Here is a 13,143-nt window from a genome sequence, read left to right on the forward strand (position 1 = left end):
GAGCTGGCTGGCTGGCTGGAATTCGTGTCTGGGCAGCATTTCAGGCAGCCACACTCATTTTGCTTTCAGTGCACACGCCTGGGAACTGAGCCAAACTGCAGAGAGGGCATCACCAGCCGGGGTGGGATTGGGGATTGGATTTATCAACAGCTTCCTTCTGCTCCCTGGATGTGCCTGCACCGCACTAGCCCTTAAAAAACCCTCCTGCCACAGGTCTGAGTAGAGGCATCCGGAGGCCGGGCTCGCTGCTTCTGTGCGCCACCTCGAGGGCATTTCTGTTACTGCATCAGCGAGCATGCTCTGCAAGTAGCAAATCATTCTGACAGCCAGGTAAAAGGACAACTGAGAACAGTCAACTTTCTCCCCTGTCACCATGGTATCCTTCGTGGTCTTCTTCCTGGTACTCCAGCTACAGTTCCCAGAGCATCGTGCTCACTCCCACTTCCACATCTTTGCGTGTGCCATTTCTTTCTGCTTGAAATGACTCTCCTGACTTGCCTCCAAAACTCCTCCTATTAGACTTTCCATTCTCAGCTCAAATACTTTCTCTTCCATGAAGCTTCCTTTGACTTTTATAGTCATATTGAGACATGCTTCCTATGCTCCCATGGTGTTTTATACCTACCCCTTTCTAAAAACATGCATTTTGGTGTCTGCCTCTGCACTCATGGTTAGCCCTAGGAAGGGAGAAATGATGAGTTTTAACCTTTGCCTGGCCTTAGAGGTCGAAAACAGGTGGGCTACAAATATGTTTTGTCTCCCTACTGTGTCACAGAAAAATGTGAATATGTTGCTGATACTGATAATTGGGAGTTTTGGTCGGGCATGGTGGCTCACACCTGTAATCCCAGCACTTTGGGTGGTTGAGGCAGGAGGACTGCTTGAGCCCAGGAGTTTGAGACCAGCCTGGGCAACAAAGTGAGACTCTGTTTCTACAAAAAAATATATTTTTTAAGTTAGCCAGGTGTGGTGACATGCACCTGTGGTCCTAGCTACACGGGAGGCTAGGGCAGGAGGATCACTTGAATGGGAGACTGAGGCTGCAGTGACCCCTGTTTATACCACTGCACTCCAGCCTGGGCAAGATCCTATCTCAAAGAAGGTGGTTGCAGGGAGTCTCATATGAAAATCTAGGTGTCTGGTTTTTTTTTTTAAGTAATTGGAAGACATGGCACACTGGACCTGCATTTCCCCAAAGCAACAATCAGCTGGGGTGGGGTAGTGGTTGTCCCCTTCAGACAGACACGTACTTTCTAGTTTGCCATGATCTCCACTAGTCACCCAGTATATGCATGTGCCCTTGATCCCTGGAGAATGTTGAATTTGCAAGGAAGTGCTCAATAGATGTGCTTACCAAATCAATGAATGGATGAATGAATGAAAGAGAAAAATGAAATAGAGAAATAAATCGTGCAGGAAACAGTCTGGGTAGGAGATAAATTAATGAGATTTGCAGCTGGGCATGGTGGCTCATGCCTGTAATCCCAGTAATTTGGGGAGGCTGAAGAAGGTGGATCACGAGGTCACGAGATTGAGACCATACTGGCCAACATGGTGAAACCCTGTCTCTACTAAAAATACAACTAATTAGCTGGGCATGGTGGGCCGCATCTGTAGTCCCAGCTACTTGGGTGGCTGAGGCAAGAGAATCACTTGAACCCGGGAAATGGAGGTTGCATTGCACTCCTTCCAAAGAGGACCTTCTTCTTTCCACATTTCAGCCCTGGGGGACCCTCTGGGTGTGCCTTTCATCTCTCTGTGGTCAGTTCCTCAATTCATCATGTAGTCATTCATTTATTCATTCATCCACTCCACTGCACTCCAGCCTGGTGACAGAGAGAGACTCCATCTCAAAAAAATAATGATAATGAGACTTGCTTGTGTCCCTTTGGGTTTCCTACCCTCACTAGTGAACCAGCAGGAAATGGCACAGCTTCTGGAAGGACAAACAGATTCTGTCTGACTGATCTTCAGAGAAAGAATGCATTATGGGAGGGAGCTAGGGGATTTCAAGACCATGAAGGCAAAGTCAGGAGGAGTCTGGAGGCTCAAATCCTTACACGAACGTCGAGTGTTTTTATTTTCTTTCTTTCTTTTTTTTTTTTTTTTTTTTGAGACAGAGTCTCGCTCTGTCGCCCAGGCTGGAGTGCAGTGGCCGGATCTCAGCTCACTGCAAGCTCCACCTCCCGGGTTTACGCCATTCTCCTGCCTCAGCCTCCCGAGTAGCTGGGACTACAGGCGCCCGCCACCTCGCCCGGCTAAGTTTTCGTATTTTTTAGTAGAGACGGGGTTTCACCGTGTCAGCCAGGATGGTCTCGATATCCTGACCTCGTGATCCGCCCGTCTCGGCCTCCCAAAGTGCTGGGATTACAGGCTTGAGCCACCGCGCCCGGCCAAGTGTTTTTATTTTCATTTTTTTATTTTTTTTTATTTTTTGAGACGGAGTCTTGCTCTGTCGCCCAGGCTGGAGTGCAGTGGCGTGATCTCAGCTCACTGCAAGCTCTGCCTCCCAGGTTCACGCCACTCTCCTGCCTCAACCTTCCGAGTAGCTGGGACTACAGGAGCTCGCCACTATGCCCGGCTAATTTTTTATGTTTTTAGTAGAGATGAGGTTTCACCGTGTTAGCCAGGAATGGCCTCAATCTCCTGACCTCGTGATCCACCCGCCTTGGCCTCCCAAAGTGCTGGGATTACAGGCATGAGCCACCGCGCCCCACCTGAGTGTTTTTATTACAGTATCAAATCCAGAATGTCACAAGTGGCCAGTGTTTCATCTGGGAATAAGATGACCCTTCATTATCCAGGAAAGTCTTCACACGTGGCATCTCTGGTTCCTGCCACGAAATGTCAGGAGTATCCCTCTCCTTCTCGCCCTACCCCTACTTTGGCCCAAGTCATAGTGACAACCCAAAATGCCTCCACACATTTCTAAATGACCCCTGCTGAGATCCACTGTTCTAGAACCATTTCTAGGAGCCACCATTTCTAGGCCTGACCCACATCAGACATTGCTAATTGACTGCAGAACCTTTTCTACAGCCTCTGATTCCCTCTCCAATCAGCACTCCAGATAGCTTCCACTCATCAGCTGGAGCGGCTGCCATGCTGGATGGAGGTGTGCAATGCAGCCTAGGCCTGTTTAATCTTTTTTTTTTTTTTTTTTGAGACGAAGTGTCACTCTGTCCCCCAGGCTGGAGTGCAGTGGCCGGATCTCAGCTCACTGCAAGCTCCGCCTCCCGGGTTTACGCCATTCTCCTGCCTCAGCCTCCCAAGTACCTGGGACTACAGGCGCCCACCACCTCGCCCGGCTAGTTTTTTGTATTTTTTAGTAGGGACAGGGTTTCACCATGTTAGCCAGGATAGTCTCGATCTCCTGACCTCATGATCCGCCCGTCTTGGCCTCCCAAAGTGCTGGGATTACAGGCTTGAGCCACCGCGCCCGGCCCTGTTTAATCTTCATAAAACCTTAAACAACCTAATTTTTGTGTCTCTACTTTTCTTTCCAATGGCAATCTTACTGATACATTAGGCTTAAAATAATTCTGCAACTTCCCACCAGGGTGCCCCAAAACCCAACATGGCCCCATGGACCCTAATCGTTCTCCTTGATCTGCTGCTTGGCTACTTCCTGGCCTGGCCTGCTCTCCTTGGCCCTGTTTCTCCTCCTGTGACCTCTGACTACTCTCTTAGACCACACTTCACACCCATTCCTTTACTCACAATCTCTCCTTGGTGCTCTCATCCAGGTTCTTCAGATGTCAGTTACACACTAATGACTACAATTTTTGTTTTGTTTTGAGATGGAGTCTCGTTCCGTCCCCCAGGCTGAGTGCAGTGGCGTGATCTCAGCTCACTGCAACCTCTGCCTCCCAGGTTCAAGTGATTCTCTTGTCTCAGCCTCCTGAGTAGCTGGGATTACAGGCACCTGCCACCACACTGACTGACTTGTATTTTTAGCAGAGATGGGGTTTCTCCATGTTGGCCAGGCTGGTCTTGAACTCCCAGCTTCAAGCGATCTGCCCACCTCGGCTTCCTAAAGTGCTGGGATTACAGGCATGAGCCACCGCACCTGGCCTTGACTCTGCAATTTATATTTCCAGCTGAGACTTTCTTCCTGAATTGTAGCCTCATATAATCCAACTGCATATTCGACTTCTCCAACTGAATGACTAACACACGCCTCGAATCCAACACATCGAGACCTGAACTCTGAATTTTCCACCCCAAGCCTGATTTGCATAAGCACAGTCTTCCCCATGCCAATTCTTGGCAACTCCATCCTTGCAGATGCTCAAGTGAAAAATCTTGGACTCATCCCCGACTCCTCTGTTTCTCTCATTCCCCACATTCAATCTGTCAGGAAGTTCTGTCAGCTTTCCTGTCAAGATATATCCTGAAACCACCCCTTCACCCTACTTCCACCATTACCTCCCTCATCTATGCCACTGTGATATCTTGCCTGAATTACCACAACAGCCTCCTGGCTGGTGTTGCTGCTCCTTCATTCCTGGCACAGCAGCCAGAGCCATCCTGATAAATTTGGTGACATCATTCCCGCCCTCGGTATCCTCCAATAGCTCCAGCTTTACTCATTCCTCCAACTCTCCCCCTTGCTTAAACTGCTCCAGCCCTTGGCCACCTCACTGCTCCTTGACTCTGCCAGGCACACCCCAACCTCAGGGTGCTTGGCTTGGAATGACCCCAATATCTGCTTGGCTAAAACCCTCTTTCAAGCTGTTGCCTAACGGTCACTTCCTCAATGAGGCCTTTTCTGACAACTCCATGAATATCCTTCCCCAATCCTCTTCCCTCTCCACTTCTGTTTTCCATAGGACTTGTCACCTTCTAAACTTTACCTGTCGCCCCCTATTTAGACTAAAGGCCCCCCATCACTGCAGGGATTTTTGTCTCTTTTGTGAATTTCTGTATTCCTGGCACCTAGAACAGTTCTCGCCACATAGTAGGCCCTCAATAAATATTTGATGACTAAATGACTGGATGATTTTTTGGGTAGACATCCTAGCCAGTTCAGCCCAAATCCAGAGAGCCCACTCCAGGTATAGGCTTTTTTTTTTTTTTTTTTTTTGACAGAGTCTCGCTCTGCAGCCAGGCTGGAGTGCAGTGGCGTGATCTCAGCTCACTGCAAGCTCCACCTCCCAGGTTCACACCATTCTCCTGCCTCAGCCTCCCAAGTAGCTAGGATTACAGGCGCCCACCACCACGCCCGGCTAATTTTTTTGTATTTTTTTAGTAGAGGCGGGGTTTCACCGTGTTAGCCAGGATGGTCTCAATCTCCTGACCTCGTGATCCGCCCGCCTCAGCCTCCCAGAGTGCTGGGATTACAGGTGTGAGCCACTGTGCCTGGCCATTGTTTTGTTTTTGTTTTTGAGATGGAGTCTCACTCTGTTGCCCAGGCTGGAGTGCAGTGGCGTGACCTCGACTCACTGCAACATCTGCCTCCTGGGTTCAAGCAATTCTACTGCCTCAGCCTCCCGAGTAGCTGGGATTGCAGGTGCCCACCACCATGCCTGGCTAATTTTTGTATTTTTAGTAGAGGCAGGGTTTTGCCATGTTGGCCAGGCTGGTCTCGAACTCCTGACCTCAAGTGATCTGCCTGCCTCGTCCTCCCAAAGTGCTGGGATTACAGGCATGAGCCACTGTGCCCAGCCTAGGTATCGGCTTTCAAGACCTCTGTCCTCACTGGGTTCAATCAGACCTTGAGACTGGTCGTCTGACAATGATGGGGCAACAGCAACCAGTCAGCTGTCCCAGGGAAGGAGCCACACGCCTGATTCAGGGGCCCACTTGCTAAATGGATGGATGAATAAATACATGAATGAATACATGATGAATTGAGCAATTGACCACAGAGAGATGAAAGGCACATCCAGAGGGTCCCCCAGAGCTGAAATGTGGAAAGACTGTGTGGGTCTTAGAATATGGGGGCAACATAATGTAGGACGTTTCTTCCTTCCCCTCTTTCCTCTGCCTTAGGCTTCCTCCACAAAAACAGAGAAGGGGACACAGGCTGAATAGGACATTGGGATGGAGAAGGCTGTGGCTTCCTTTACCTTTCTACTGATGGCCTTTTTGGAGAGGAGGTGGCAGAAGACTTGGAGTCCACAGAGTCTCTCCTGAAAGAAGAGAAATTGGCGATGAGACTGCTTTGTAGGCTAGCATCAGTGCTGACAGGAAGGTGGGGAGAAAGCATCCTGGGAAAAGGCCAGCTGGATTGAGGCTAAGGAAGCCCACCCGGACCACAGCTACGTGGGAGAGGGAGCTCCAGGCGGTGCCGGCTGGCTGGTCATGACCTTCACCTACCCTCCATCAAATGAACCAATACAAGGGAAGGAAGTCGATATCTGCCAAGGGCCTAACACATATCGCATGTATGTGACATATGTTGTGTTGCTCATTATTAACAACTATTCTCAGCAGGCCCTGTCCTCCTGGCTGTCAGGCAGGCCTTAGCTAACTGGAGTCCACAGAGACTGGATTCCTGGAGTTGTCTGTACTCATCTGGAACCAGAGAAACAGAGAGATCAGCTTCAGCCTCCCTGGCAGGCACTTTAGGAGGAGGAGAGGAGAAACACATGGGCCTTGGGGATAGAAGAGCTGGGTTAAAATAGCAATCAAAAAAGCAAGAGACAAAATTAGATGCGGACTGTGACTAAAGTCACGCAAGAAAACCAATGCACAGGAGGAAAAGCAGATCTAAAGAAAATATACTCAAATGCTGTTTACAGCTAGGGTGATGGGTTTAAAGGCGAATTTTTCGGCCGGGCGCGGTGGCTCAAGCCTGTAATCCCAGCACTTTGGGAGGCCGAGGCGGGAGGATCAGGAGGTCAGGAGATCGTTGACCATCCTGGCTAACACGGTGAAACCTCGTCTCTACTACGGCGGCGGGCGCCTGTAGTCCCAGCTGCTCAGGAGGCTGAGGCAGGAGAATGGTGTAAACCCAGGAGGCGGAGCTTGCAGTGAGCCAAGATCGCGCCACTGCACTCCAGCCTGGGTGACAGAGCAAGACTCCCTCTCAAAAAATAAAAAATAAAAAAATTTTTTTTAAAAAGTGAATTTTCCCCCCAATTTTTCCAAAATGCACGCAGCTACATTCTTTTTTTTTTTTTATTTTTTTTTTGAGACGGAGTCTTGCTCTGTTGCCCAGGCTGGAGTGCAGTGGCCGGATCTCGGCTCACTGCAAGCTCTGCCTCCCGGCTTTACGCCATTCTCCTGCCTCAGCCTCCCGAGCAGCTGGGACTACAGGCGCCCGCCACCTCGCCCGGCTAGTTTTTTGTATTTTTTTTTAGTAGAGACGGGGTTTCACCGTGTTAGCCAGGATGGTCTCGATCTCCTGACCTCATGATCCGCCCGTCTCGGCCTCCCAAAGTGCTGGGATTACAGGCTTGAGCCACTGCACCCAGCCAGCTACATTCTTTTTATGACATATAATGTAGTTCTTCCTTTTACTGGTTTTAAAAAATTCATCTGTTTGTTAATTGCAAACCCCACTCCCCATCTCACTTACCCTGCCCTCCTTTTAATTCCGTAGCACATGTCACCTTCTAGCATACTTGACTAGCATAATTGACTTTTTTTTCTTCGAGACAGAGTCTCACTCTGTTGCCCAGGCTGGAGTGCAGTGGTGCTATCTCAGCGGCTCACTGAGACCTCTGCCTCCTGGGTTCAAGTGATTCTCCTGCCTCAGCCTCCCGGGTAGCTGGGATGACAGTCACGTGCCACCATGCCTACCTAATTTTTATATTCTTAGTAGAGAGGGGGTTTCACCATGTTGGCCAGGCTGGTCTCAAACTCCTGACATCAGGTGATCTGCCCACCTCGGCCTCCCAAACTGCTGGGATTACAGGCGTGAGCCACTGCGCCCGGCCAATTTACTTATTTATATTTAATTATATTTATTGTCTGACACCCCATGTAAATTCCACAAGAGCAGCATTTGGCAGGTTTTGGTCACTGTGGTGAACACTATCTGTGCTCAGCCCACTTCCCCTTGGGTGGTCACTCTCTCAGTGGCCTCTGGACCCAAGAGCTGCCTCCTGCAAGCTCCCCAGGGCCTCTGTTTGAAGGAGTTCTCTCCCTCAGCTAGGCTGGCTGGAAGTGCTGGTCACTAACTAATGACCCCAGGAGCAGCCCTCCACCAGACACACGGGAGAGGGGAAGAGAGGTCCTCATTCACATGCCCCTGCACTCCCACAACAGGCCCTGGGAGTTCTTCTGTGGGGTTTCTCCTTAGTGCCCCTTGTGGATAGACAATGCAAGCAGGAACCATAAGCTGGAATTCCTACAGTGGGAGAGGGGAGAGAAGACACGAGACTCCACCCTGGAGAACCACTTTCTGACTCTTCCTCATTGCTTTTCTTTTTAGAACAAATCAGAAATGCTCTGCAGTTATTGCAAATGACTGTTATGAAAACTATTCAGGAACATGAAAACATGCTTAGAATATGATAGCAAGATAAATAAAAAGGTGACATATTAGTTGATACAGGTCTGGGCTACAGCATCAGGAAAAGTCTAAAGATTAGACTGTAAGAAAATAGAAACCAGCTGGGTGCGGTGGCTCACACCTGTAATCCCAGCACTTTGGGAGGCCAAAGCAGGCAGGTCACTTGAGTCAGGAGTTCGAAACCAGCCTGGTCAATATGGTGAAACCCCCATCTCTACTAAAAATTCAAAAATTAGCCGGGCATGGTGGCGTGCTCTGTAATCCCAGCTACTCGGAGGCTGAGGCAGAAGAATCACTTGAACCTGGGAGATGGTGGTTCCAGTGAGCTGAGACCATGCCAGCCTAGGCGACAGAGAGAGACTCCATTTCAAAAATAAAAAATAAAAAAAAGAAAGAAAATAGAAACCATGTTTCGAAGACCTGTATTACAGGTACTTCATCAGTTTGTAAGGCATGAGTCCAAAACAGCTAGCAGTTTGCTTCTCGAAATGTCCCTGAATTGTGTGCAGTTACTCAGGCAAGTGGGTTAGGACCCTATCATGAGACAGACGGAAGGAAATACTCCAGCACAATATTTTCTCTAGCAGCAAATGAGATGTGGTGATCAGGGGACAGGGAAGTGTGCCAAATGGGTAATGTCTGTCAAGATGACATGGCACAGAATATCAGCATTCTAGCCAGGCCTTGGAGATGTGGCACATCAGTGAAAAAGGAGTCTGGAATTTATTTTTATTTTTATTTATTTATTTTGAGATGGAGTCTCAATCTGTCACCCAGGCTGGAATAGAATGGCACCATCTCGGCTCACTGCAACCACCATCCCCTGGGTTCAAGGGATTCCCATGCCTCAGCCTCCCGAGTAGCTGGGATTACAGGTGCACGCCACCATTTCCAGCTAATTTTTGTATTTTTAGTAGAGATGGGGTTTTGCCATGTTGGCCAGGCTGGTCTCAAACTTCTGACCCCAAGTGATCCACCCATCTTGGCCTCCCAAAGTGCTGGGATTACAGGCATGACCCACTGCACCCAGCCAGGGGTCTCGAATTTATGCAGAAGAAAAAGTAGACTATGGTGAATACATGGATAAAAATAATGGGAGGTGATAAGCAACAACAATCATAGTGAGGCAGAAATTTAAAAATAAATATGCATTCATTCACTCCAAGAAAAGTAACAGGCAAGGCAAGGGTTAAAAGAAAAGAACAAATTTTCCTCTGCCTAGCAAGCTCACTTCAAGGACAGTTATAAGATAACGCTGTTTGAGAAGCCAAGGCCAAAGGAATGGGCTCCAGACCCCCCTCCCCTCCAGAGCAAGGTTGAAGGAAAAAAAGAAAGAAAGATAAATTCCTTTACTATTACTCCTTTCCCTAGCTTCTTAAGCATGACTATGTTTTACAAATGTCTGTATTTAGCCAGTTCTTTTTTTTCTTTCAATACAGCTACAAGGCCACCAGCTATGCAACGCCACAAGTTATGCTATGCTGTAGATTATGTGACCTATCATGTAATTAACTGCTTTTGCTTTGCTTCTGTAAGACTGCTTATAAAAACCCTGCTCTGTCTTTGTTAAAATGCTCAGCTTTTTAGATATGAATCCACTGGGCCGGTGCATACCTTAAATAAAGAGTCCTCCTGTTCTCCTATTGGTCTCTCTGGTCCTCAGTTTCCCAAAATAATAGCTGATAGTAGGATATTTCTGAGTGACCAGACAAAGGAGAAGGCATAGAATGGGTGACTCTTCTTTGGCCATTGTTTGCTACAGTCTCATTTCCAAATCATGTATAATCTTTATAGTTCCTAAGGACAAAAATTCAAATACTGTTTTATATTTAAAAAAGTAATTTCCCACACTCCCAGCTACTCAGGAGGCTGAGGTTAGAGGATCACTTGAGCCTAGGTGTTGCAGGCTGAAGTGAACTGTGACCACGCCACTGCACTCCAGCCTGGGCAACACAGTGAGACGCTGTCTCAAAAAAAAAAAAAAAAAAAAAAGTCGGGCACAGTGGCTCACGCCTGTAATCCCAGAACTTTGGGAGGCCGAGGCGGGTGGATCACGAGGTCAGGAGATCAAGACCATCCTGGCCAACATGGTGAAACCCTGCCTCTACTAAAAATACAAAACATTAGCCAGGTGTGGTGGCGAGCGCCTGTAGTCCCAGCTACTCGGGAGGCTGAGGCAGGAGAATGGCGAGAATCCGGCAGAGCTTGCAGTGAGCCAAGATTGCGCCACTGCACTCCAGCCTGGGAGACAGAGCAAGACTCTGTCTGGAAAAAAAAAAAAAATTGGCCGGGCATGGCAGCTCACGTCTGTAATCCCAGCACTTTGGGAGGCTGAGGTGGGTAGATTACCTGGGGTCAGGAGTTCAAGACCAGCCTGGTCAAACATGGTGAAACCCTGTCTCTACTAAAAATACAAAAAGGCTGGGCGTGGTGGCTCATGCCTGTAATTCCAGCATTTTGGGAAGCTGAGGCGGGCAGATCACCTGATGTCGGGAGTTCGAGACCAGCCCGAGCAATATGGAGAAACTCTGTCTCTACTAAAAAAAATACAAAAATTAGCCAGGCATGGTGGCACATGCCTGTAATCTCAGTTACTCAGGAGGCAGTAAAGAGGCTGGGCGCAGTGGTTCATGCCTGTAGAAGAATCACTTGAACCCGGGAGGCAGAGGTTGCAGTGAGCTGAGATCGCGCCATTGCACTCCAGCCTGGGCAACAAGAGCGAAACTCCACCTCAAAAAAAAAAAAAAAAAAAAAAAATTAGCTGGGCATGGTGGCAGGTACCTGTAATCCCAGCTACTCGGGAGGCTGAGGCAGGAGAATCGCTTGAACCCAGGAGGCAGAGGTTGCAGTGAGCCAAGGTTGCACCAGTGCACTCTAGCCTGAGCAAAAAGAGTGAAATTCCGCCTCAAAAAAAAAAAAAAAAAAAAAAAATTTACACTCTGCCTAAAGGAATAGAAAAATTACGTATGTAGTTAGACCAGGCCTGGGAGAGGAGAAGAAGAAAAATAAAAGCTGCTTAATTTGTCTGATGTGCACAAATATTTCCCATGCTTATTCTAAGTTTCACTAATGTGGTTACAGTGTTTGTATAATGAATTATCATTAAGAAAACTAAAAAGAAAGGAAATTAATTAACTGAGCTGAAATAGGACCCCTGACAACTGGCTTCTCCCAGCAGAATGAGGAGAAACCTCTCCATTTTCTGCTCAGCCTCAGCAACAACTTCATTTCAGAGCTCCATGGCTGTGAAAAGTGACCGGGCATAACAATTTAGTGTCCCTGAAAATGTATAGTGCACTTCAAATTTTATTAACAAAATATAAATATCAATGTGCATATGAATTTTTTTTTTTTTTGAGACTTCTTACCCAGGCCAGAGTGCAGTGGTGTGATCTCTGCTCACCGTAACATCCGCCTCCCAGGCTCAAGTGATCCTTCCACCTTAGCCTCCCAAGTAGCTGGGAACACAGGTGCAAGCCACCACGCCCAGCTAATTTTTCTTACTTTTAATAGAGATAGGGTTTCGCCGTTGGTCTCTAACTCCTGAGCTCAAGTGATCTACCTGCCTCCACCTCCCTAAGTGCTGGGATTACAAGCATGAGCCACCTTGCTCAGCCCATAAGTATGTTCTTTTTTTTTTTAAAGACAGAATCTCGCTCTGTTGTCCAGGCTGGAGTGCAGTGGGGTGATCTTGGCTCACTGCAACCTCAGCCTCCCAAATTCAAGCGATCCTCTTGCCTCAGCCTCCCGAGTAGCTGGGATTACAGGCACCCACTACCATGCCCAGCTAATATTTGTATTTTTAGTAGAGACAGGGTTTCACCATGTTGGCCAGGCTGGTCTCGAACTCCTGACCTCAAGTGATCTGCCCGCCTTGGCCTCCCAAAGTGCTGGGATTAAGGGTGTGACCACTGAGCCTGGCCTGGCCTGTATGTTCTTAAAAAACTATAAAGATATATATCAAAATGTTAACAATGGTCATTTCTGTTATTTTCTTCTTGTGTTTGATTTTCTAAACTTTTTACACTAAACACACCTTGCTACTGAAATGAATACATTTATGTACGTGAAAAGTTTACAAAATAGTATACGAGTGTAATTCAATTTTATTAAAACAAATAGGTACTTTATACCTATTTATAGGTAGTAATGCATAGAAATAGTCTAGCAAGATGTATATATACATATATAAATTTTATATATGTATATATACACACAATTACATGTGAGTGCTTGCTTCTAGATAATAAATGATACTTTAGTTTATTTTATTTTACTTTGTTTTATCTTATTTCTTGAGACAGAGTCTCATTCTGTAACCCAGGCTGGAGTGCAGTGGCGCAATCTCAGCTCACTGAAACCTCTGCCTCCCGGGTCCCGGTTCAAACAATTATCCTGCCTCAGCCTCCCGAGTAGCTGGAATTACAGGCACGCACCACCATGCCCAGCTAATTTTTGTAGTTTTGATAGAGACGGGGTTTCACCATGTTGGCCAGGCTGGTCTTGAACTCCTGACCTCGTGATCCGCCTGCTTTAGCCTCCCAAAATGCTAGGATTACAGGGGTGAGCCACCATGCCTGGCCTTTATCTCTTTTTTTGTTTTGTTTTTGAGACGGAGTATAGTCTCGTCGCCCAGGCTGGAGTGCAGTGGCGCGGTCTCGGCTCACGGCCACCTCTGC

At 47.8% G+C, this 13,143-nt stretch overlaps 1 protein-coding gene and 1 pseudogene across 1 annotated transcript in view; one reads left to right on the plus strand and one right to left on the minus strand.

The window, feature by feature from the left end:
- TCEA3 (transcription elongation factor A3) overlaps positions 1–13,143 on the minus strand; it is a 33,765-nt gene that overhangs the window by 10,348 nt on the left and 10,274 nt on the right. Inside the window, exon 5 of the mRNA XM_025384914.1 lies at positions 6,072–6,134. Within this exon, the coding sequence (XP_025240699.1) occupies positions 6,072–6,134 (63 nt within the window). The remainder of the gene's footprint in view (positions 1–6,071; positions 6,135–13,143) is intronic.
- Positions 8,872–10,190, plus strand: LOC112633431 (annotated as a pseudogene).

This window comes from Theropithecus gelada, chromosome 1 (assembly GCF_003255815.1).
Source record: "Theropithecus gelada isolate Dixy chromosome 1, Tgel_1.0, whole genome shotgun sequence".
Taxonomy (NCBI): Eukaryota; Metazoa; Chordata; class Mammalia; order Primates; family Cercopithecidae; genus Theropithecus; species Theropithecus gelada.